Genomic DNA, 23,725 nt, shown 5'->3' on the forward strand with positions numbered 1-23,725 from the left:
AATAGACAAAAAAGAATAAATTTTTTTACAAAATTAATATTTATTATGAACTTACTTTTACTTTTTGGCCTATAAAATGAATATTACAAGGGATTTAAGTAAAAAATAATTAATATTACATTTAAAAAACTAAAATAATTATATTAAGATAATTTTTTTCACTTGGCGATGATTTTATGGGAGGGAAGGAATATAATTTTAAATATTTATAGTCCGTGATAAAGATATTTCTGATGATAGTGTAATCATATAAATGGAAGTTATCTGACTTGAATAGTAAAAAAAAATCCTCCCCGGACACCGACTTTAAAAACAGACATAGGGTGCAGAGGATGTTTGATGCACAGCACAGCCACAGAGCAACTGTACGAGGAACTGATATGCTAAGAGCCAAGGTACTTGGATTTGGGTTCACGAACTCACCTTTATAAATCTCTATTCTTGGGCCCCATTCTCTAAACACTACATGCTCTTTCCTTTTCTTTTCTTCTCTTTGTTTTCTTCCCTTTTCGAACACAAGACAGAAAGAAAGAAAAGGGAAGATCTCAAAGGGATTTCTCCTCGATCTGCATCCTTCTCTTTTCTTCAACGCGTTGATTTCTGCATATTAGCTCAAGTCTGGTATGGTCCGTTAACCTTTCTTCTGTTTTTCCCCTCACTTTTGCCTCATGTTATGAGATTTGTCAATATAAGCGATTTTTTCGTGGGTGCTTTTCAAAGCCCACTGACTTGGTGCCATGGAAATCACTCCTCCTCCTCTTCTTCTTCTTTTTCTGTTGTTGTTGTTCTTTCTTTGTTATCTTGTTCTCTGTGCTTCTGCCACCGACGTAGATTTTGACAACTGCAACTGCGATGATGGGGAAGGGATTTGGAGCATACATAGCATACTCGTTGGCCAAAAAGTCAGCGATTTTTTCATTGCCGTTGCTTATTTTTCCATACCCATTGAACTCCTTTACTTTGTTAGCCGTTCAAACGTTCCATTCAAATTGCTCTTCCTTCAATTTATTGCCTTCATAGTGCTCTGTGGCATGACCCATTTACTCAATGCTTATTCTTATCATGGCCCTCCTTCCTTCCAATTGCTGCTCTCCCTAACCGTCGCTAAATTCCTCACTGCTCTTGTTTCCTGTGCAACCGCTTTAACCCTTCCCCCTCTCATCCCTCTTCTCCTCAAAATCAAAGTTAGGGAGCTTTTCCTGAGGCAGAATGTGATGGAGCTTGGCCAAGAGGTTGGGATGATGAAGAAACAGAAGGAGGCAAGCTGGCATGTTAGGATGCTCACTAGGGAAATTAGGAAGTCTCTTGATAAGCACAACATCCTCTACACTACCCTTGTTGAGCTTTCTAAGGCGTTGGATTTGCATAATTGCGCAGTTTGGATGCCGAATGAGGACCGGCGAGAGATGCACTTGACTCACGAGTTGAAAACCAACTCTGCCAAGAATTTTCAGAATTCTATTCCGGTGAACGACCCTGATGTATTGGAGATAAGAAAGACCAAGGGGGTGAAGATTTTGAGGCCCGATTCTGCAATAGGAGCTGCGAGTAGTGGTGGCTCTGCGGAGTTGGGTGCTGTGGCAGCTATTCGCATGCCGTTACTTCATGTATCAAATTTCAAAGGAGGGACACCCCAGTTGGTTGAGACTTGTTATGCTATACTTGTTTTGGTTCTTCCAAGTTCAAGCACTAGGGTTTGGACCTACCATGAGATGGAGATAGTTGAAGTGGTTGCTGATCAGGTGGCTGTTGCCCTGTCTCATGCCTCTGTTCTTGAAGAGTCTCAGCAAATGAGACAGAAGCTGGAAGAGCGGAACCGAGCGTTGCAACAAGCTAAAAAGAATGCAATGATGGCCAGCCAGGCAAGGAAGTCATTTCAGGAGGTGATGAGCCATGGAATGCGGAGGCCTATGCATTCTATTTTGGGGATGCTTTCATTGTTTCAAGAGGATAATTTAAGGTCTGAGCAGAAGATTATTGGTGATACAATGTTGAAGGTTGGCCATGTGCTCTCCAGTTTGATTAATGATGTAATGGAGATTTCAGAAAATGAAAAGGGAGGCTTTCGGTTAGAGATGAAACCTTTCCTTCTGCATTCAATGATGAGGGAAGCTGCTTCCATTGCCAAGTGTTTGTGTGTTTATGAAGGCTTTGGTTTTGAAATTGATGTCCAGAAGTCTTTGCCTGAAACAGTTATGGGTGATGAGGCAAGGACTTTCCAAGTAATTTTACACATGATTGGCTATTTATTGAACATGAATGACAAAGGGACTCTCAATTTTCGAGTTTTTCTTGAAAGTGATGGTGGAGACAGGGATGATAAAAATATTGGAATATGGAGATCAAGCAGTCAAAATGAGTATGTACATATAAAATTTGATTTTCAGATTACTGAGAGTTCTCAGTCAGACAAAGCAATTTCAACAATACATTATAGTAGTAGGAGGCAGTACTACAACAATGAACCTAAGGAGGGCCTGAGCTTCAGCATGTGCAAAAAGTTGGTACAGGTAGATGCATCATTATCTAACTCTAATTTGTGTATTATCATCTATTTGATTATAGTCAGATGTATAATTTCCATGTTAACTTTTTAGCCGTAACTTACAAAGGACACATTCCCCCTCCTCTCTAGTGAATTTATGCGATCATCCATTAACTGTATAAATTGTTAGCAGTTAGCTTTAGACCTTAGAATTACATTTGTTAAACTAATAATTTGGTCCTTATTGGCGACACTCGTTTATGAATCAGTTCCTGTATGAAAAAAAATATTGAAGTTATAGTCCATATACATCTTATTACTTATTAGTACACATTAGCCCCTGCTTTTACTATGTTTCTTAAGTTTTAGTCCCTATATGCCCTTATAGCCTTATCATAGGAAAAAAAACTTAAGCTTTTTTCATACAAGGACTGATTCTTAAGTAGTGTCACCTATAAATAAGGACCAAATGGTTTGTTTAACTAACCACATTTTATGATTATAGGATGATGTTTGGTTTGACAAGTTGGCTTGCTGACCTGAATTTTCAGAATTATCCAATGTGGAATTGTTTATGATAAACTATCATAATAAATTAGATTGGGTGATATTGCTGACATATCAGATTTAATAATACTTAGGAAGCTTTCCCCTCAACAAATCTTGTGCTTGGTTATGTTCTAAACCTATATGCATATTATCATGGTTGCTTGTGTTACAAAACACAATTTTGCCTTGAAAGTTTGCTTGCCTCTCGTCAGATTCTGCTTTTAGCTCTAATGGGGGAAAATAATTCTGGGGATATCGAGTTGAATTGCAGTTCTAAATCGGCTATTGACATCTGCTGTTTCACTACAATGATTTTTGGTGCCCATACAACTTTTTTTTCCTAGAGATGAATTTGAGATTTGATGCATCAAACATTTGAACCCAGAAGAAATAAAATAGCACAACCTTTTCACCTTGTACATGCCTTAAAATTTTTGGTAATCACCTTAGCATTTGCAAGTTATATGTAGAGCATGGTGCTCAGTAGTGGAATCATTGTTCCTTGCTTTTCATGTTTGCATTAAGCTTAATTTGGCTCATATGTTGCTGAGTAACAGTGGCACCTAGGATGCTCAAAGGGGATCTTGTGCCCTAAATTGACCATGCACTGATCTGTGACTTTTGCAGCCATTTCTTTCATTAAAATTTTATGAGTTAATATAATAACTTCAACTTTAGTGAAATTATTTGTTAATTTTGTTTCTTCTAACAATTCATATGGAAAGTGTAATTATGGGCAATCTGTTAATGCAAAGCTGATTATTTATATTTGACACACAATTTTGCATAGATTTCTCTCCTTACGGGTTTCAGCTAAGAGCTGACATGCTGTTTCTGTCATAATCTAGCTCAAGTCATGATGTCCTTGGCTTAACATTGTTGCAGAGAAGCTATTTTCCCCTCTATTGAAAAGATCCTTTTGTGTTCACCTCGTATATATGTAACATCATTTATCCTTTTTTGGGAGCTTATCCTAGATAACTGAAAATATGGATTCCAGCAGGCTGACAACATAGGCATCACAGGAAACATGTAGATTATGTTAGCAGAAAGAAATTGCTATGATTACCATTTTTTTTATTTGTAAGATCATCCAATTAGTTATAGAATTTTCCTATCATAAACTAGACTAGAAAAAATTCTTCTTTCCTTTCATCAGTTGGATTAGGCAACCAATAAGATGGTTCATGCATTTTGGGGTTAAGTGGGTGTATAGCTCTAGCAAAATGCTGAAGTGTTATCTTGTGTACCTTTGGGAATCGGGTAAAGTAGGATCCCGTTTTTTACACATACAAGATATTCTATAGTAGTATAGTACCCATTTAAGTATACAATTCTTATACTAAGGCACCATAATTTCTGTGTTTTGCCCCAAACCCAAATATCTTGCTCTGAACTTGCCTATCTGCTAATTTGTTCAGCAAATGAACCTTGTCTAATATGTTTTAATTCATCATTGTATGATCGTTTTTGTAACTCTGACTTTACAATGTGGAATAATATGCAGATGATGCAAGGTAATATATGGATATCACCGAACTCCCTTGGTTTGGTGCAAGGCATGACACTTCTTCTCAAGTTTCAGATAGGACCATCACTTGGAAAATCCATATTTGCACCTAAAGATTATTCAAGCTCACAGTTCAGAGGCCTTAAGGTTTTGTTAGCCGAGGATGATGGTGTAAACAGGACCGTGACCAAGAAGCTACTTGAGAAGCTTGGTTGTCAAGTAATTGCTGTTTCATCGGGGTTTGAGTGCCTGAGTGCTATAAGTGGTGCTGGTAACTCATTCAGAATTATCCTGTTGGATCTTCACATGCCCGAAATGGAAGGCTTTGAAGTGGCAAAGAGAATCCGGAAGTTCCACAGCCGTAGTTGGCCCTTGATTATAGCTCTTATAGCAAGTGCGGAAGAACATGTGAGGGAGAAATGCCTACTTGCTGGAATGAATGGATTGATCCAAAAACCTATCGTACTTCATCAGATAGCAAATGAACTTAGAACAGTCCTACAAAGAGCAGGTGAAAAACTGTGAGAACAGTTTTAAAAGCATGCTTCGGTTGAAGAAAATATGATTTCATTAATAATTACAAAAAGGTCATGTTACTGCTTGTTTTGCTTCCTATTTTCAAGCATTGTGGGCTATGCTTTAATTATTTTGTGAACAAGTTCTTGAAAATAAGAAACAAAATAAAGTAATGTGTCTTTTATAATTACGAATGAAAGGGTGACTCAATTTTCTAAAGTTGCTCAAAAAAGCATTGTGAACTTTTTCTAACAATATCAAATAATAAAAATAGCCGGTTTATTTTTGTTACTCGCAACCTTTTGTCCAACAATATGTTATGGCTTTATACGTTACTGCTTTCCTCCATCCAACTCCAACCGAGAATGAGACGATATTAGGAGAGGAATCAAAATACGGGTTCATCAGTTGATCTTGAGTGTTTGGAAAATTTTCGGTCAAATTAGTTTTGGCTATTGTTAATCTATTGCAAACTCAATCAAGTGGCCCCGACAGTTACTAATTATTAGTAAAGTTGATGTATATTTCATATTAATATTATAATAACTCTATAACTTGAAGTGAATTAAATAAATTTTTTATCTTCAAAATATATCAATCAAAATATCATTGATATAGCGTGCTTAGTCTACAGTGTACTTTTAGTTTATAGCGTGCTTAGCCTAGAGTGCACGCTTAGTGAGCGTCCGATTCTTTCAAGTTTTCCTTCAAGATTTTTTTCTTCAGTTTTTGCATCAATTTTTTTTCAAAACACTTGAAATTTTCTTCTTTTGAATTCTGCTAATAAAAAATAGGAAGAATGTTAATTTCTTCATTATTTCATTAAAAATAATAATAAAGTAAAGAAATTATAATCATTCTTAATCAAAATTGACTATCAAATTAGCTTATATTTCACAGTTATCAACGAGAATATGCAATGGCTCCATAAGAAGTTAGACTTGGTTCTTTGTGTTTTTTCTCCAGGTGTCATAGAGGATAATGGAGTGCATTTTACTAATCCGTATCCCTCGAAAGAATTTGGCTGTTGTGTTGGCGGAGTAGATTTTGTAATATTGGTCTGAGCTTTTCTCCTCTAAAATTATCATAAGTTCAATGATACGGTGGTTCCAAACCTTGAGCATATGTTAGATCCATTATCATCACCATGACTTGCTTTAAACTAATATATTTCATATGTTTATCTTTGAAAGTGTTGTCTCTTGACAGCATATTCCTAATCCTAACAACATGTGTCAACAAATACACTCTCCATTTCAAAATATTAATCCTTTTTTTCAAAAAGAAAAATAATGTTTCAATTTATTTGACATTTTAGAAAATTAAAGTTTGAATTTTTTTTTTGTCCCAACTATATATTTGTCTCTCTTATCTCTAACAAATTGAATGAGAGAGAAATAACATTAGTGGAGTGCCAATATTTTGAGTATTTTGATAAAAGGAAATGCAATTATATTTTATGATAATTGAGACTAATTAGTGGCTTTCTTAATCTTTGTGCAATTATCTTGAATGACATATTCTGAAGCGGACCAAGTATTATAAAAGTGGTTTGCCTGCAAATGATCTTCTCATTATGTTGCATAATGTTCCTTTTAATCTCAATTGTTTTTCATGCTTAGTTGTAATCTACTTGTGGCTCTAATTTTTTAGTTGCTTTATTGTTCACAAGAAGTTGCCATGTACGTATATGATTTATGGTTGTTTTGTGTTTGTCCCAAATCGATAAAATATGACTTGGAAAATGTGTGTTTTCTGAAATAAAAACATTTAGAGAAGTTAAGAGTTAAGACAGTTGTAAGGTTATCAAACTTGAAAGTTTACATAAATTCGTGAGAGTTTTATAAACTTGACTCATGAATTCAACTCATAAACTTATAAAAATTCATTTCATATAAAAATAATAATAAAATATCTATAAATAACATATTAATTAAACATTTCAACAATATAATAAAGCAAAATAATAAATAATAAATTTTACAATATTTAAATATCTATGTCTAGTAATGCATCAGTATTAAATAATAATTTACAGATATTATAATAGTGATAGATAATTCCCATTAAGGATTTGATGTGATTAAAGATGAGAATTTTTGTATTTGAGAATAACACACTAAATGAAGATATGTTCAATACTAAACAGACATCAAACAATCCAAAATGACTTATATTTTGGTTTAATTTTTTTAACTTGTTGACTCGATAGTAAACTTGAGAGTCTACCAAATTTACTTAGAGTTTATAAAGTCTACCCAGAGTCTACTAAAAAATGAATTTACTAAAGAGTCAACTCACAGAGGATAAGTGAACTCATAAACTCGTAAGAATTAGCGAGTTAACTCGAGAGTTTGATAACCATGAACTGTTGGACAGGATTGTTAGTAAGATAGCAATTGTATCTGTTAGCAGTTAGGTAGGTTAATAAGTAGAGGAAGGTTGTGCAGAGCCATTTGGTGAGATTGTTTGCAAAAGTGGGTCTTGTTGAGAAGGGGTGATCCTTGTGAAGGATTATTTTCCTTTTTTATTCGTTCTCCAATAACAGATACTGCACCTTTCCTCTTCTATATTCTATTCATATTGCATTTTGCTACTTATTGGCATTTTTTCTAACCTGTAGAACCAGAACATTTTGCTCTAGTGATGTTTACTTCTTTTTTTATGTCAGCTCTATAAAATTTTCCTTGTTTCATTATGGTGATAATAATGCTCCATATTTCTACATCGCTATAATTTGGAATATACATGCATTCATAGTTTAATCTCGATAGTTCCATATGTAGCTTTTAGTCCTCTTGTGACTATTATTTATGAGGTGGTTTAGTGTTTACTTCAACTTTCTAAGACTCATTGTTTATGATTGTTTAGCCTTTGGTGATGTTTAATCTTTCTATATTAGCTCTCTTTTTCGACATACACAAACAACAACTTTATCTCTTATCTATTGAGTATAGAATATATCATAGACTCAGTTGAATATTGTAAGTTAAAAATTAATGACCTCTCATTGTGCAAGTTTGTTGTTTTGATGTGTCATGTCAGATATTCACTCTATCAGCAGTACCACAATGCCAAAGTCCGTCAAGGAATATTTTATTGTGTTAAAGCCAGGAGGCATGGTTTTTTTAGGGACTATGGTAATAAACAAACTAGCCAACTTATTATGTCCAGAGCTTTTGGGAAAATAATTTTTTAGCTTTATGTAATCTTTATGACATAATCGCTCTTTAGAAACCTAAGGTGTTGGCAACGACTGAACCCTATGTAACTAGGCCTCTGTGATATGACCATGCTTCGATTTGAGCCAGACAAGCAAGTGGGATTCAGGGAATACATGCGGTCAGATGGAACACGATCATATTTCTTTTGTTTGGATACTGTCCGGAGCCTATTTTTGGGTGCAGGCTTCACTGAGGTACGTAATTTCCTTTTTTAATTGGAAGAAGAGCTTCTGGGGTTGGTATAACTGATGGATTTTTTCTAATTATTTTTTGATAGAAACATAGGTTGACTTGTGCTCCTGCATACAGTTTAATACTTGTGCTCCTGCATGATTGCAAAAGAAAAACTGTAAAAATTTGTTGTATTAAAATAATTTATCTTTAAATTATGTCTTTGCACCATATTTATACACTTTTATTATTTGAAAATTAAATAATTGATCTTGCATCCGTAACATCAGATACATTTTTTTTCTATATACGCACGTTTTAAAAATACTTCTAAAAAGCCCCACTTTTAATTCAATGTTTCTTTGTACACCAAAGCATTTTCCATATTTCTCAATTGATTGTGTTACAACCCCGAGTATATAACAGGAAGCAATTCATCAAAAAAAAAAGAAAGGAAGCCGTGAAACATTAATCCAGTCAAACCCATTTAAGATATGTGTTAATTAAGCCGTAAAAAAAAAGATAGGTACATGTTAATTAACGCAATGGTTTAGCGCGCCTTAATTAAGTCAACGAAAGAGTTGGATGCTGAAAGCTTTGCATTGTTCGAAGTTGCTCTTACGATCAGCATTTCCCTGAAACAACTGCCTATGTTTTTTAGCAATAAAATATAGCTTACTCTCCTATCCTGATTATATATAAAGTTTTTTTGTGCTGTATTGCTCCACTTTTAATGCATTAACAGTGACTACCTTAATGTCAAAACATCATAGGGTTCCTTTCCTTATCGACTAGATTACGTATATCCTGTCATGATCAAATTAACAGTAGAAAGATGCACGTGATTGGTTTAGTTGTTCCAGTTATTGTCTCTAATTAAGTACGGTGTAAAGTTATTAGATCGGTTTGTTTAAATTTCAAAAAATAATTTTAATAAAAGTAATTTTTAAAGAAGTGATTTGTTAAGAAATAAATATAATTTGTTTCTTAAAAATATAATTTTTTATAAAAAAAATTAGACAAACACATAAATAAAGAAAAACTTAAACAAATGGAATCTTAATCAACTTTTTATACCGTCAATTAATCATATGATAATATGATTTTTTTTTATAGATATAACATTTTGTGATTAAATCTGGTAATATAAAAATTATTTACAAGCTTACCAGTTAAATTCTTTAGAATAATTATTTTAAAAAATATAAAAATGATGATTTTTAATTAATTGATGATGTACTTTTTTTAAAAATTTTCGTTTGTTGTATATATTGATAGAAATAACTAAATCCATAACCGCTAGTATATGATTATTGTTTTAGTAATTTTAATACGAATATCCTTTCTCTTTTTAAAATATATATATATTTTTTATTTATAAGTTGTTGATTGGAGTAATATTGAAGGGATTAATTTAAGTAAAATATTATATTTAAATCTTATATATAGAAAGACAAAAATTAATTATCAACAAATTTAATAATTACTCTATACCAATTAAAACTTTACTAATGCCTCTCATTACTAAAAACTTTATTTTTCCTTTCCCAAAATACTCTATACCAATAAAAACTCTATACCAGTAAAAACTTTAATCATCAACGAGGCATTTTAATAATGCCTCTCATTACTAAAAACTTTATTTTTCTTTCCCCATTGCATCTTTCTTGTAGATTAATCTTATTTCAGACATTATTATACACTAAATGTTTCTCTGTCAATGAATATTTACATCCTGGTTCAATAATTTGGTCATTACTTTTTTCTTTTTACATCAATTTTGGTCATTACTTAAAGCTTCAAAAAAATATTTATTATTAATTTTAATTAATTATGAAATGATAAATGCTTTTATTATAGGATATATTTTTACCATTAATTTGATTAGTATATTTTTTTAACATGATTTTGCCCATGATTAATTTTCATTGAAAAATATGATTGGTCACTTTTGGTAAATTTTTTCCTTCTAATTATATTTTTTTCATTCATAAGGTTTAAATCTGAAATCTTACTTAAGTGATTTAATTCCGTACCACTCAAACCAACAACTTATTGGTTATTAGTATGATTTATATATGCAATTCAAAGACAAGAATGTATATATTACTATATAGATTATTTAAGAGGTCATATTATTTATTTAAAAAAATTATAGATAAAATGAATTTTCATTTACTGATCAGAACTCCACAAGCACACAAAAAATGCTGTTAAAATGGTTATAGAGTTTTAAATATCATTAAAAATGTATTATCTATAAAAATGATTTTAATAAGAACAGATAAGCTTTAATTTTAGAGTCGATGAATAATTTTTAGAATATAAAACCATATTTACCTTTTTATTTTAACATCAAAATTAAAAACTCTGAATGAGAATGAATAGCAAGATATAGTATATTTACCTTTAAAAATTTGAATCTATATATAGTGAATATTTTAATATTGATATTTTGATTTTTAAAATTTTAAGTATTAAAAGAAGTGTTAATAAAAAATACTATCCTATTAAAATATTAAACTATAACATATAGATTATATAATTTTTAAATATATGGTTTGGTTTATTGTGAAAGATTGACAATGTCAGTATAACTATCAAAAATAAATTTTTTAAAATTAAAATTGCTTAAATCCCAATTGATATTAATTATGTTTTAAAATAAATTCAATAAATTAGTTATATAATTGATGTAGTCAGAGTGATATATAAGAATTATTAAATTGAAATATTTAATAAATAATTTGCAACTCATAAATGAGTTATATTAGATTATATCTTGAAAAAAATATTTTCTAATTAAGATTTAAATTGTTTAGACACAAGTCTATTTAAATATATTGTTTAAACGTGTTTTTAGTTTCTATAATATATATAAAACTTTATGTTGTTCCTTCGGGAACATCCGATAAAAATTTATGTTATTCATTTATAAAAAATTTAAAATAGTTCATGCAGTATTAAATTTTTAAGCATTAGTTTTTATCGTTATATACTTAACTAGATGTCGTTGACATCTGTGTCAACTTATCATGTGATGAAATGTTATTTTATATAATTTTTAGTTTAGTTCCTGTAAACATGTTTCCTTTTTATTGTGAGGATTTTGGGGGAGAGAGACCAAATTATTTTCTAAGTTTTATCCTTCGCATATATATACGAAGAGATGTAAATCATTTATTATTTTTTAGCGTAAGAAATATCTTTATAATATTATATCGTTTTTTATTTATTTTGGTTTACCAAACAAGTGAAAAGAGAATTAAACTTTCTTTTATCTATTATACTTTTTTCTTTAATTCAAACAACAACAAAAATTGACACAATTTTTTCACTTCATTTTCTTCCCTATTTTCACATCCAAATATAGCTTAAAATTTTAAATAAATCATTAAATAGCTCAACAGTTTAATTTGTATTCATTATCATTGTAAAAAAAATCATACTTTCAATCAGCCAAAAATCATGATGATTAAATGTCACTTTAATTTAATGTAACTATTATAAATTTTAATAATTTCTTACATAATTTTTTAAGAGACTTTCTTTTGAATCATGTCACTTAATTTAGGTGTCAAATAAAATTGTGGTATTCACATATATTTTTTTAACTACTTATATAGGTTGATAGCCCTATTAATCCAGCTAGAGCCGTGCACGTCACGGCTACTTCATGTTGTCAATAAAAAGAAAAAAAAACATGTTAAAGCGTCTAGTACATTGACAATGAACTACGGACATTCACTCAATTTTCAATTGATGATGAATGGTTCCCATTAATAAAAGATGTTTGTGAAGCACTATCAATTTTTTATATTATACATTAAACATGCACTCTTGTGCTATATCAAATGGTACGGTTCATGTTTCATAATGCTTGTTCTACGAATTCCTATTAAAGTATTAGTAATTAGTTCGTTTTTACACTTCCAAATATCACCATAGTACTTGATGAGATCCTGGTGGTGGCGAAATTCCACCTGAAAAGAGCAACAGTTTGGAGGGAAAAAAATAGGATAAAGCATTTGTTGGTAAGTCTTTATTGAAGTGTTATCGTTACTTTAAGCAAATTGAATATTGAATCGTCAGACCTAAATGGGCTCCAGCAGCGCATAACTACACACTTGACCCTTAGAATATGGTTGCAAATGAGTAAGCAGATGAATAAGATATTAGGGTTTCATGAACATCGACACGTGATGGCCTTGTGAATTGGACCCTCCATGTTCGCTACTCTAGGATCCTTTGAGTGAAGAAAAAAACATCCTTCCAGATTAAGCACACTGCAGATTTTGCCTTTAATTGGCTCATTTTTTCACAGAAAAAGTTCAATATAAATAAAAGAAAAAAAAAATTATACATGCATATGCATGCTCAGTAGATTTTTTATTTGACTTTTAAAGAGTTAGCCACCACACGATAACGAGGTATCAACACCCGTAGGCACATATGAGAAAGTAAAAAAAAAAAAAAAAAACAACTGTTGTGTCCCGTGTGTGGAGGGATGATAGCTTTTTTTAGTAATCAATCATGTTATTTGTATAAAATATTTATTAATTTTATTGATAATTATTTTTAGTAGAATTTCTTTTTAATCATGTTTTTTTGTCATTTTAAATTTGATATTTTATTTAAAATAAATGAATTTAATATTACTCAAACCAACCACTTGTTAGTAAGTGAAGAAATGCAAGCATTTGCATATAATAATACATACCAACTATATTATCAGTGTACATTGGGCAAGTTAGTTGGTGAGATTTTGTTCAAAGCAAGTTGTTAAGAAAGAGCTTCTAATTAATTGGAACTTTGAGATGTTCTATACAGTAATTTCTTTGATGTGGTATTGGTTTGGAATTGTCAGTCTATATATGTATGAAAATCCAGAAGGAGCTATATGCCATAATTAAAATCTAACACGATTATAATTAAGCACGGCTGGCATAAAAAAGTAAAAATGAATATATGTAACTTTTACCACTCTTTTTCCATAGCTTGTATCTGCTAGTGAATATGTTTACCCCAGGAGTCAACATGAAGGAAAAAATAAAAACAAAACCTTGGGAAATGCTGAAAGATTGGATTAGATATTCACGATCCACTTGCCATTATTGTCGGCCTAACTACTTTGCTATGACGGATCAATGTCCTATTAATTTTGGGACTTTTAAAAGAGCATATAAGATTAGCAACTTTTAGATATATCAATATTAATTACAGTCTAATTCACCTTTTCTTTTTCTTCGTTTTAAATAGATGTATGTGTTGGTTCTTGATTAATTACATTTGTTTCATTTTAATTCCCAAAAAAATATATGTGTTACTTTAATTTAGTCATTTAATTATAAAAAAAAATCAAAATCCAGTATTTTTATACACAAATTAATGATAAGATTATTAACAATAGAAATTTAGCCTACTAGCTAGAAGACATTAGTTTTGGAAGAAATATTTATACAGTATTTTTGAATTTGTTTTTGGAAAACAATAGAAATCAATATTTATACAGTTCTAGAAAACAATATTTAATATCTAATGATGTCTTGCGTATAATTATACAGTTCTAGAAATTCACTCAATATTTATACAGTTCTAGAAAACAATAAAAATCCAGTATTTTTATACACAAATTAATTACAATTTGAATTTGTTTTGGAAGAAATATTTATATTTAATATCTAATGATGTCTTGCGTATAATTATTTCCTGTATGGTAGATGGTGGTGGAAATCCTAAAAATTGAAAATATTGATTAATTAAACTAGTGGTATTTGCTATCATTAATATATTAAATTATTGGCATTTCAATGATTAAATTGATCTGTCAAGAAGAAAGTAATTTACATACATCTTCTGTGTGTTTGCGACATGAATGTTTTTTTTTTTTGAAGAAAACTGCGACATGAATGTTTTTTTTTTTTTGAAGAAAATTGCGACATGAATGTTGACATAATTGCAAATATGCATAAAAGTATTCCGATTATAACAACTAGAAAAATCACATTCATATATTTTCAATCTCATCATACTTGCCTTTTTGTATAGTAGATACTACCAATTAGCTAGAGAGGAATTCGTTGACAATTGCTTGCTAGTGCACATAATCTAATTAATTGTGATTTAATAGAACCTACTATGTTAATTACTGAGATGATATCTGAGGTTCATGCATAATCGCTATCACCGAAATAAGTATTTGGACTTTCGGGACGCAGACAATATATAGGGATTTGGGTCGCACATAAGTTTAGATATATTAAAAAAATTATATAAACAAATTAAGAAGGTGGACTTTTCTTAAGAAATTTTTTTCATCCTCATACTTTGTGAACACGCAAATGATCCTTTCCGGTACAGAGTAATATTTTTTTTTTCTTTCACAAATGGCAAGTTCATCTTGCAAGATTCAAACCTTCATCCCCTTGTTAAAAACAATTGGCTAATAATCACTGTGCGTCAACCCTTTCTGAGTATATAATAGATTAATTGGGAGATGCTACCTGGAGTTAGATTTGATAAATTTTAAATTAAATCACATATAAAAATGTGTTAATTAAAAATAAACTATATAATGAATTTATAAGTTTACAATTGTAATATTAAATACTCATAAGAAAAATTTACTATAATAAAATTTTATTAAGCTGGAACAAAATTGTCTCTCTTAAAAAATAGTAGTCTTTACCAAAAACACAAAAATTTAACCAATAAATCTAATTAAAAGAAACCTCATGTTTGACTCTGACCGCTATTTTAATTAAATATTTTTTGTATTTTCTCTCTATCTCCTTTGAATATGTATTTCATATACTATTCTTAGTAATCAATTAAAAGATTTATGTCCTAATTATCATAATTTTATCTTTATCTATATATACTTGATCTTCTTAACCATCATTCTCTTTCAATTTACTATCTTTTATCGTTATCTCCAAATTAAATTTAAGTTTCTTTTTATATAAATTGTCAATATAAAATATAACTTATGTATTTAAATATTTATTAATTATTTGGATTTTAATTATATAAAATTAAACTTAGTCATGCTTGACTCTTACCGCTATTTTAATTAAATATTTTTTATATTTTCTCTCTATCTCCTTTGAATGTGCATTTCATATACTATTCTTGTAATCAACTAAAAGATTTATGTCCTAATTATCATCATTTAATCTTTATCTATATATACTTTATCTTCTCAACAATCATTCTCTTTCAATTTACTATCTGTTATCTTTATCTCCAAATTAAATTTAAGTTTCTTTTTATATAAATTCTCAATATAAAATATAATTTATGTATTTAAATATTTATTGATTATTTAGATTTTAATCATATAAAATTAAATTTAGTCATGTGTAACATACAGGCTAAATTATTAGTTTATTATATATTAATATAATGATTTAATGAAAACAAAGATTAGTCCAATTGGTAAAAAAACAAGAGATGGAATCATTATTCATGGGGGGGGGGGGGGGCGAAATATGCGAACAAAGAAGGGTCCAAAATATATGCACATAAATTTTTAAATATAATCTTGATAATATAATATTATAATTACAAGTATATAAGGATTACTTAATAAGTTAATAACTTAATTTTAATTTAACAAATTAAACTTTTTTCCATTTATTGACTAAACAATATATTGAATAGAATAATATGAAATAATTATACATACCTTTGTTGTTTTTCCTAACTTAGTGGAGAATCTTAGATGGGTGGCCTGAACCATAATCGAAATCTACTAATCATAATTAGTGAAATTTTAACTCTAAATTTAGTTCCACAAATTCAAAAATAAAAATTCAAATTTTCTTTCAATTTTGTGTGACACTCTCTAAATAGAGGTCTTGTGTGTGCATTTTGCAACCTTAATCATTTGAGAAATTTGACTTCAAAATTTAGATCTCATTCTCTTTCCTCTTCTCTCTCTCAAAATTTTGTTCTCGTTTTCTCGTTTTTCACTCATCTTTTTCTACATTAAAGTTTTTGTCCATAACTTCTTATGGCAGTGAGTTTGTTCTTGACTCATCTTCTCATTAAAGTGACATCTTCAATCACTTTTTTTCCTTTTCCATTTCAACTGATATTCAAGAAGCAAAAAGATGAAAAAGATCTAAGACCTACAAACCCTACATGGAGTCACATTAGCTATGATCCCCTTCACCCCATTAGCATACCTTCAATCCTTTAATAAACAAATTCATATCTTTTAAGAATGTGTTTAATTCTCATTATCAATGTGAAAATCTTTGTTGATGGATAATCTTATGTATTCCTGTAAGTATTTTTGAGTCTTAAAGTTTGTATGTCTTAACAATAAAAGTCTGTCCTAATATCATGGTGAGTCTCTAATACTCAATTCACCTAAATTTTTACCACACAAAAACAATGATCTGAAGAGATATATATTCGTCACATTCTCCTTTATTTTTTTTCTTGCTTAAAACATCTACTCTCTTTTTTCCCTATTGCTTGTTTCATTTTTTTAACCATTTTATTACTGAAATACTGGAATAACATAAACAAAGAGAAAAAATGCATATAAAATGGAGTAAATTAATTATATGAGAATAGTTAGGATAGAAAGCGAAGCAGCACTGAATGAGAGAAAGGAAAGAACTTATAAACATTCCAGAAGAGATTGACAAAAATGTCGAGATCCAACCAAATAAGTAGGAGGAAAGATATAGAGAGGAAAAAAGGAAAGAAAAAAAGGAAAGAAAAAAAAAGGAGAAATTAATAGATGTGATAAATAGTGTGGTAAAAAATGAAAAATAAAAAATGAGGTGAAAGTACATTGTAAGAAAAATTGACTATACAAGTAATAACTCTGTATCAATAGAAGCATGTCAAATGCCTTTAAGAAAAAATAGAATCATGTCAAATGTCTTTTAAAAAAATAGAAGCATGTCAAATGCATCATCTTTTTTTATTTGTATATAACATAGTTTAATGATCATACTGCTATTAGGCAAATAAATAGAAGCATGTCACATGTAAGTTTCAATTATATACAATGAAAATAGATACTTTTGCAGTTTATGATAAAAGGGCGTTGTTTATCTGAATAAACTTTAATTAACAAATAATATTAACCAATGATTACCTTCAATATATTCTAACAATAGATCAGCACGAGGGCAAATAAAAATATTAAGGAAATTACATGGGTTGTCTCTCGTGACGGATTCATAAATTTTTTCAGTAGTGAGAAAAATAGTTTAATATTTTCTCAAACCAAAAATTATATAAGGTTTATTAAAAATGATAATAAAAAATTAAAAACAGTAAATTTAAAAAAATTTAGGTAAAATTAATATTAATTTATTTTCACTTTTATCTTTTATAACTATTGACATTCATCTTATTTAAAAGAATTGTCTTGTAGAGATAATATTCATTTTTTTATATAAAGACAAAAAATATTTACTTAATAAAGTAAAAAAATTTATTTTTTGGAAATAATTACCCCCATTATCCATAATGTAAATCCGCCATTGGTTGTCTCGTGCCTGTAGGTAAGGCGTTAGGTGTGTGTTCACGAGAGTTAAAGCATATTACACATAAGATGATATTTTAACCATCTATAATTGATCAAGAGAAAGAATTGAGGGTAATTTATACCTCCCTTGAATTTATCTCATGATATAAACACTTATACTATCTTATTCAAAATTTAGGAAAAAGAAAAGAAAAGAAAAAAAAAACGAGGATCATCTGTTATATATGCATTGTTTTAGAAGAACACGTTAAGATATATTCAAAGGGAAATAATTTATGGACACTCAAAACTAAATGACAACTAGAGAGAGAAAAGAGTGTGAAATGTATGTATGAATAAATAGGCAATATGATTGAAAGGAAAAAAAAGGTTTTGATAAGGTGATGTATATATTTATCATCATTCATGCATTATTGATCATATTCAAATGGAATATTGCGCTGTATTTTTTTTTGTGCAAGTTTGTGCTGCATAATGATTAGCAACCATCAAGGAAATATAGCCCCCGTGAATTCCCTGTGTCCTTGTATTTGTTTTTCTTTAAATTAATATCATCCGTCAAAATTGCATGCATGATCTAGAACAAATTAATGCATGTATAATAAAATTAATATATTTAATAGTATTGTTTTTCGGCGGTCCCTTTCTTGTGCAAGAATGAACAATAGTAGAAAGGAAGGAAATATATAGAAGCAGAGATGGCAAGAGTGAAAACTAAAAAGTGATCACTGGGGTAAAACTGAAGAAATTACAGAAAGAAGCAACGGCATGGTCACTGTCCAGGTGAGACGAGATCGCAAGTAAATTAAATATACAAACACACTATATCATTATATCATATCATAATATTATCATCCTTCTATGTAATAATAATATATGTAACACGTTCCTCTCTAGCTAGCTAGCACGTTGAATTAGAAAGGAGGTCTGGCATGAGGAGAATGAACCCAAGGAGAAGAAGAATAAGCTTCATGGTTCAGATGTTGCCCATTCGAAAGACCTAAATTAGGAGGAACATTATTGTTATAAACCGAAATCGACGACGAGGCCTCGCCGGGACCGCCGGTAATTCCCGGCGGAGAGCCTCCGCCGCCGCCGTGTTCCTGATCATCATCCTCTAGAGGCAATCTTTCGTACGTAGCATTGGAAAACGTAGCCGCCATTAACAAAACTGGACCCGCCGCCAAGAGCGGGCCCACCACCCCGCCGCCGACGACATGCCCCTGGCCTCCGGCGAGGTAGATGGTGAGCCCGGTGGCGCCGGGAGGGGACGGTCCGGGGAGAAAGGAGCCTGTGAGGGAGAGGATATCAAACCGGCCGTGGAGCGCCATGACGGCGCCTGGCGCCGTGGGCTGGCGGATAGTGACGTTGACGACGGTGCCACTGCCGCTGAGAATGGAGACGCCGCGCTGGAGCCTCCGAGCGAACTGCGCCACGCAGTCGGCGATGTCGGCTCCGGCGGCGATCTCCATGACGTGGCTTCGCAGCGCGTTAGGGCTGTCTCTGGTGACAAATATCGGCGGTTTCGGCTTGTTTTTGGAGCCCGGTGGACGGCCCCTAGGGCGGCGCGTGGTGGAGACGTCGATCGCTCCCTCTCTGGGCTCGTCGCTGTTCTCTTTCTCCTCTTCTTCTCCTGTATGGTTCCCCGTCACCGCACTCTCGTTCATGGAAAACCCCAGATCCGGTTTTTTCATTGAGTCGCCAGAGTTCTCCAGACCCACCGACCCGGTCCACCACCGGTTCGCCATAACAAAATAACAACAAAAAGTTGAAGTTGCAAGAAAACTAATTAACTCTCTCTCTCTCTCGGTATATCGGAAGGAGATGATTGATTGGTAAGAGTGATATAGTATTGTTTTTGAGTCAACAGAGAAGAAAAATAATAATGACAAGGGTAGAAGAAGGAAGGGCTTGGTTGGGAATAAGGTGATTAGGGTTTGGTTTGTAACTTTGTGTATTATATATAATATTGTGTGGGGTAGGGTGCACGAACTTGCTCGCTCCCCGACAATATTGATATATACGAGAGAGAAGAAAACTGCAATTAGTGCTACTTGCTATTCACTGATTATTACCAATACATATGCAGCACAGTTTGAGTTTCATGTTTGACCATTTTTTTGGCGTTCTCATATAGTATGTGCTGAAGAATCAAAGGATTTCGCAACCCTACTTTTAAACAGTGGAAAATACTATATTAAAAGTATTAAATAATTAATATTTTTTTAAAATATAATATTCAATATTGCGGTTTTTATTGTTTAATAATTTAATTTTATTTTTACTCTTTGAGACTTTGACGAATGTTTTGAATATTTATTAGTATTAACAAGATCCTATATTAAAATATAGCTACGACTTTCAGTTCATCTATGACTAAATTATTGAATGGCTCAACATTTTGTTAGGGATTGTTTGTTTCTTGTTTTACCGGAGAACAAATTAAACAGTGATCAACTCAAGTATAAATAAGACATAGACCTTAAGTGTAAAAGTGGGTGTTTAATTCTAATTTATCAGGGAACTTTGATATGATTTGATTTTTATCAACACAAATTAAATGGAATAATTAAGGATAGATCTAGAACTGCGTAAAGATATAGAGTGAGAAATTAAGGGAGAAAATAATGGTGTGTTGGGGCAAACTTGTATTGGGTGAGCAAGTTGGATGAAGAAAGACGAAATAAAAGGCAGTGGAAAGAAATACAGAATACAGGACACCCACCATCTTTTGATTGTTGCTTGTATTTGCTAGTAATTTGGGTGCGAGTACGATTCCTTGCTTAATTTGCGTATCGCTATTTGTCTTTTCATATGTGGATCGATTATATATGTATATATTATTTAATTAACATCACCATCTTTTTATTTTCCGGTGGATTCCATTCTGTGTTCTTCACGCAGAATTATTTTCCACCCGCTTCTGACGTCAACATGGTTCACTAGGAACGAGTCTGCGTTTTTCGGATTTTAAACCTATGCGATATTGCATGCAATAAATTTAATTCTTCATTTCTCTCAGTTAATTTAATTTTAAAAAAGCATTTAATGCTCTAATTTCTTTAGACTGGGAATCAAATAAAAATAATTTTTATATGATTTTTAAAATAATTATTATAAAAATTAACAAACTTATTTGTATTTAGATTAATTAAAAATCTTTACACTATGGGTTTATATACTGTTTTTTCTTTTTAAAAAAACACAACTAATTATATATATATATATATATATATATATATATATATATATATATATATATTCTTTTGTCTCAATCATTTTTATTTTCTTCTCTCACTTCTCCATAACCTTTCTCTCTCCTCAAGAAATAAAAACTTATCAACTTTTGTGATACCCTTTTTTATTTTACTTTTGCTTCTAATCTAGCTATTTTAGTCCCTTTATTATTTGTTTATTTCACTCTAATCATTAGCTCTTGTTTACATTCTAATTCATGGATTCAATTCTCTCATTCTGACTATAACTATTGGCTTTTTTATTTTATTTTTATGGATCATTGGAATTACTTCAAAACTAAGATTTTTTTTTAAAAGTCTTACATTACTTAAAGAACAAAGTTCATAAAAAAATTATATATTGCGCTTAATAAGCATGTACTGTCCGTATAAAAGAAATTATATTATTAATTATCATAAATTATTATTAATAAATTTTTAAAGATAATTATTATAAAATGAATAAATTTATTATACATCAAGATTTGTTATTAGATGATAATATAACTATTTTACAATATATGTATTACTTATTCTTATAGATAATAATAAGATTTGTATTAATTTTATTAGAAATTTAGAACCATTATGAAGAGGGAGGGGCAGTTGGATCTTCATCATGTCTATAGAGAAGATAATGTAAAATTATTTGATATTATTTGTATTAAATTCATTTAAAATTGAGAGTTATATGTAAAAGGATTTTGACTTATAAGTTTGTCACGCATTTTTAGTTGAGCCTTAATAACACTCATTTACATTTGTTAGGTTATTTTAAGATATAAAAACTATTTTTTAGAAAAGTGAATATGAGAATATTATATTTTCATATTTGATATAAATTATGAAAAAGATATATATATTTAAAGATATTATCAATTCCTATACATATGAAATGTTTATATTTATTTTACTTTTTATTTTGATGGTAAAAGATGAATATTTTATATTTTAAGAAGATGAAAGTTACTTCTTACAATAAATAATTATTCCAAATTCATTCTCTTATATTTATTCTTTTACTTTTATTTCTTCAGTATTCCAAATAATTTTTCTAGACATTATTTTCTTTAGAGAACGTGATTCCTACAAATACAATGATATATCTTAAAAGTTAAAACAAACTATTCGGCTAAAGTATTTTATTTTTTTCCAAACCTAATAACATAGATATATATATATACAATATACTTATTTTTCATAAACAATTTCACACGCACTCTCATGCGCTCCTCTCCTCCCTCCTCTTGCCTATGTACATGGACAAAATTAAATTTCATTATCCACTAAGTACTAATTGATCTTCGAAGATTAAAACATGACCATCTTGGCTATACATGTACTTGTGATTGCAGGTTCATTTTCTCCTATAGTTCTTTCCATTAATACGTAGCTGAAATGTCAAAGTCAGGGATTTCGCGGTTACTCTGTTAGTAAAACATTTTCGAGTGTACATGAATTTCAAGGTTTGATCAGATGGCTGAATTCTCTGTGAGTAAAATATTCAATGCCCACGCCATCATTGTGCGGCGACTTTGATGATTCAACTTAAAATATCTGATTTCATTCACATCAACGATTCAATGTAGACAAAATAGCCACTTCATGTTGATAAGGGCTAACGGGGACGATTGAACCTCTAGCCTTGTTTGTTTTGCTTTTTCCTTTCGTTTTCGTTTAATTTTATACCGTTTGAAACTTAAAACTTTCAAGTTCGGTTTTTCTATATTTATTAGCCAATCAAATAGAAGAATGATGTGCACATTTCTTCGATTATCTGTTAAACTTTACTTTCAAAAGAGATCGACAGAGAGTGAGTAAGGTTGTGTAGTCTTAGCTAACGATTGCTTAGGGAATTTCATTTCCCGGCACCCTTCTTGAATAAGTATATATCCGAATTGTATTTAAGGAAATTAATTAGTTAAAGTGGAAATGACTAGGGCTGAAAGTCACCTCCTTGAATTCCAGCCAATGGAAATCAAACTTCAATTCAGTATTTATAGATTCTATTAGGATGCCACTAATTTTTTTAGAAAAGTTACCCATTTCAGCTATGTAATCCATGAAATGACCCTGCTTTCAGTTATTATTTTCACCATTGATTTTTTAAGAGAAGTCAGAAACTAAACTTACATGCTGACCTAATGGTGGAAATTTTGAAAACAAAAACATTGGTTGGGGTTTCACAACACCCCTCAGAAGAGAAATGAAGATGACAAACATCAATAGGAATAATACAAGGTTTCAATAACTTATAGTATTGATACGAGATTGTCTTCATCATAAACAAATTAACCTTTATTAGATGTACATAAAATAAATATTTTATATCAAAGATTAATTAAGATTCAAATTTTGACCAATTCGTCACTTATAAAATAATTATTGAGTTTAATATAGCCATAATTTTTAACTATTAATGATTTTATTCTATTAATATTTTTAGATGAACAAACCAACAATCAATTCTTATATGATGGCTTTGAAAATATTATACTTATATCCTTATGTTTGAAAATA

The 23,725-nt window shown here is 30.5% G+C and overlaps 2 protein-coding genes across 2 annotated transcripts; one reads left to right on the forward strand and one right to left on the reverse strand.

Annotated features, from left to right (window-relative positions):
- Positions 1-301: 301 nt before the first annotated feature.
- On the forward strand, positions 302-5,351 carry LOC100811462 (protein EIN4). The gene is made up of 2 exons (XM_003555519.5): positions 302-2,510; positions 4,542-5,351. Exons 1-2 carry the CDS (start codon positions 738-740, stop codon positions 5,067-5,069), a joined length of 2,301 nt encoding a protein of 766 aa, XP_003555567.1. The 5' UTR covers positions 302-737; the 3' UTR covers positions 5,070-5,351.
- Positions 5,352-18,677: 13,326 nt separating this feature from the next.
- Positions 18,678-20,089, reverse strand: LOC100797639 (AT-hook motif nuclear-localized protein 19). The gene has a single exon (XM_003556402.5). It carries the CDS (start codon positions 19,715-19,717, stop codon positions 18,884-18,886), a length of 834 nt encoding a protein of 277 aa, XP_003556450.2. The 5' UTR covers positions 19,718-20,089; the 3' UTR covers positions 18,678-18,883.
- Positions 20,090-23,725: the final 3,636 nt, after the last annotated feature.

This window comes from Glycine max, chromosome 20 (assembly GCF_000004515.6).
Source record: "Glycine max cultivar Williams 82 chromosome 20, Glycine_max_v4.0, whole genome shotgun sequence".
NCBI lineage: Eukaryota > Viridiplantae > Streptophyta > Magnoliopsida > Fabales > Fabaceae > Glycine > Glycine max.

What these genes read in the sequence shown, in the direction of transcription:
- LOC100811462 (XM_003555519.5), top strand. Translation starts at nt 738, where the DNA reads ATGGAAATCACTCCTCCTCCTCTTCTTCTTCTTTTTCTGTTGTTGTTG. An exon ending in TGTGCAAAAAGTTGGTACAG is followed by an intron (nt 2,511 to 4,541) that starts GTAGATGCATCA and finishes AATAATATGCAG; the next exon opens with ATGATGCAAGGTAATATATG.
- LOC100797639 (XM_003556402.5), bottom strand. Translation starts at nt 19,717, where the DNA reads ATGGCGAACCGGTGGTGGACCGGGTCGGTGGGTCTGGAGAACTCTGGC.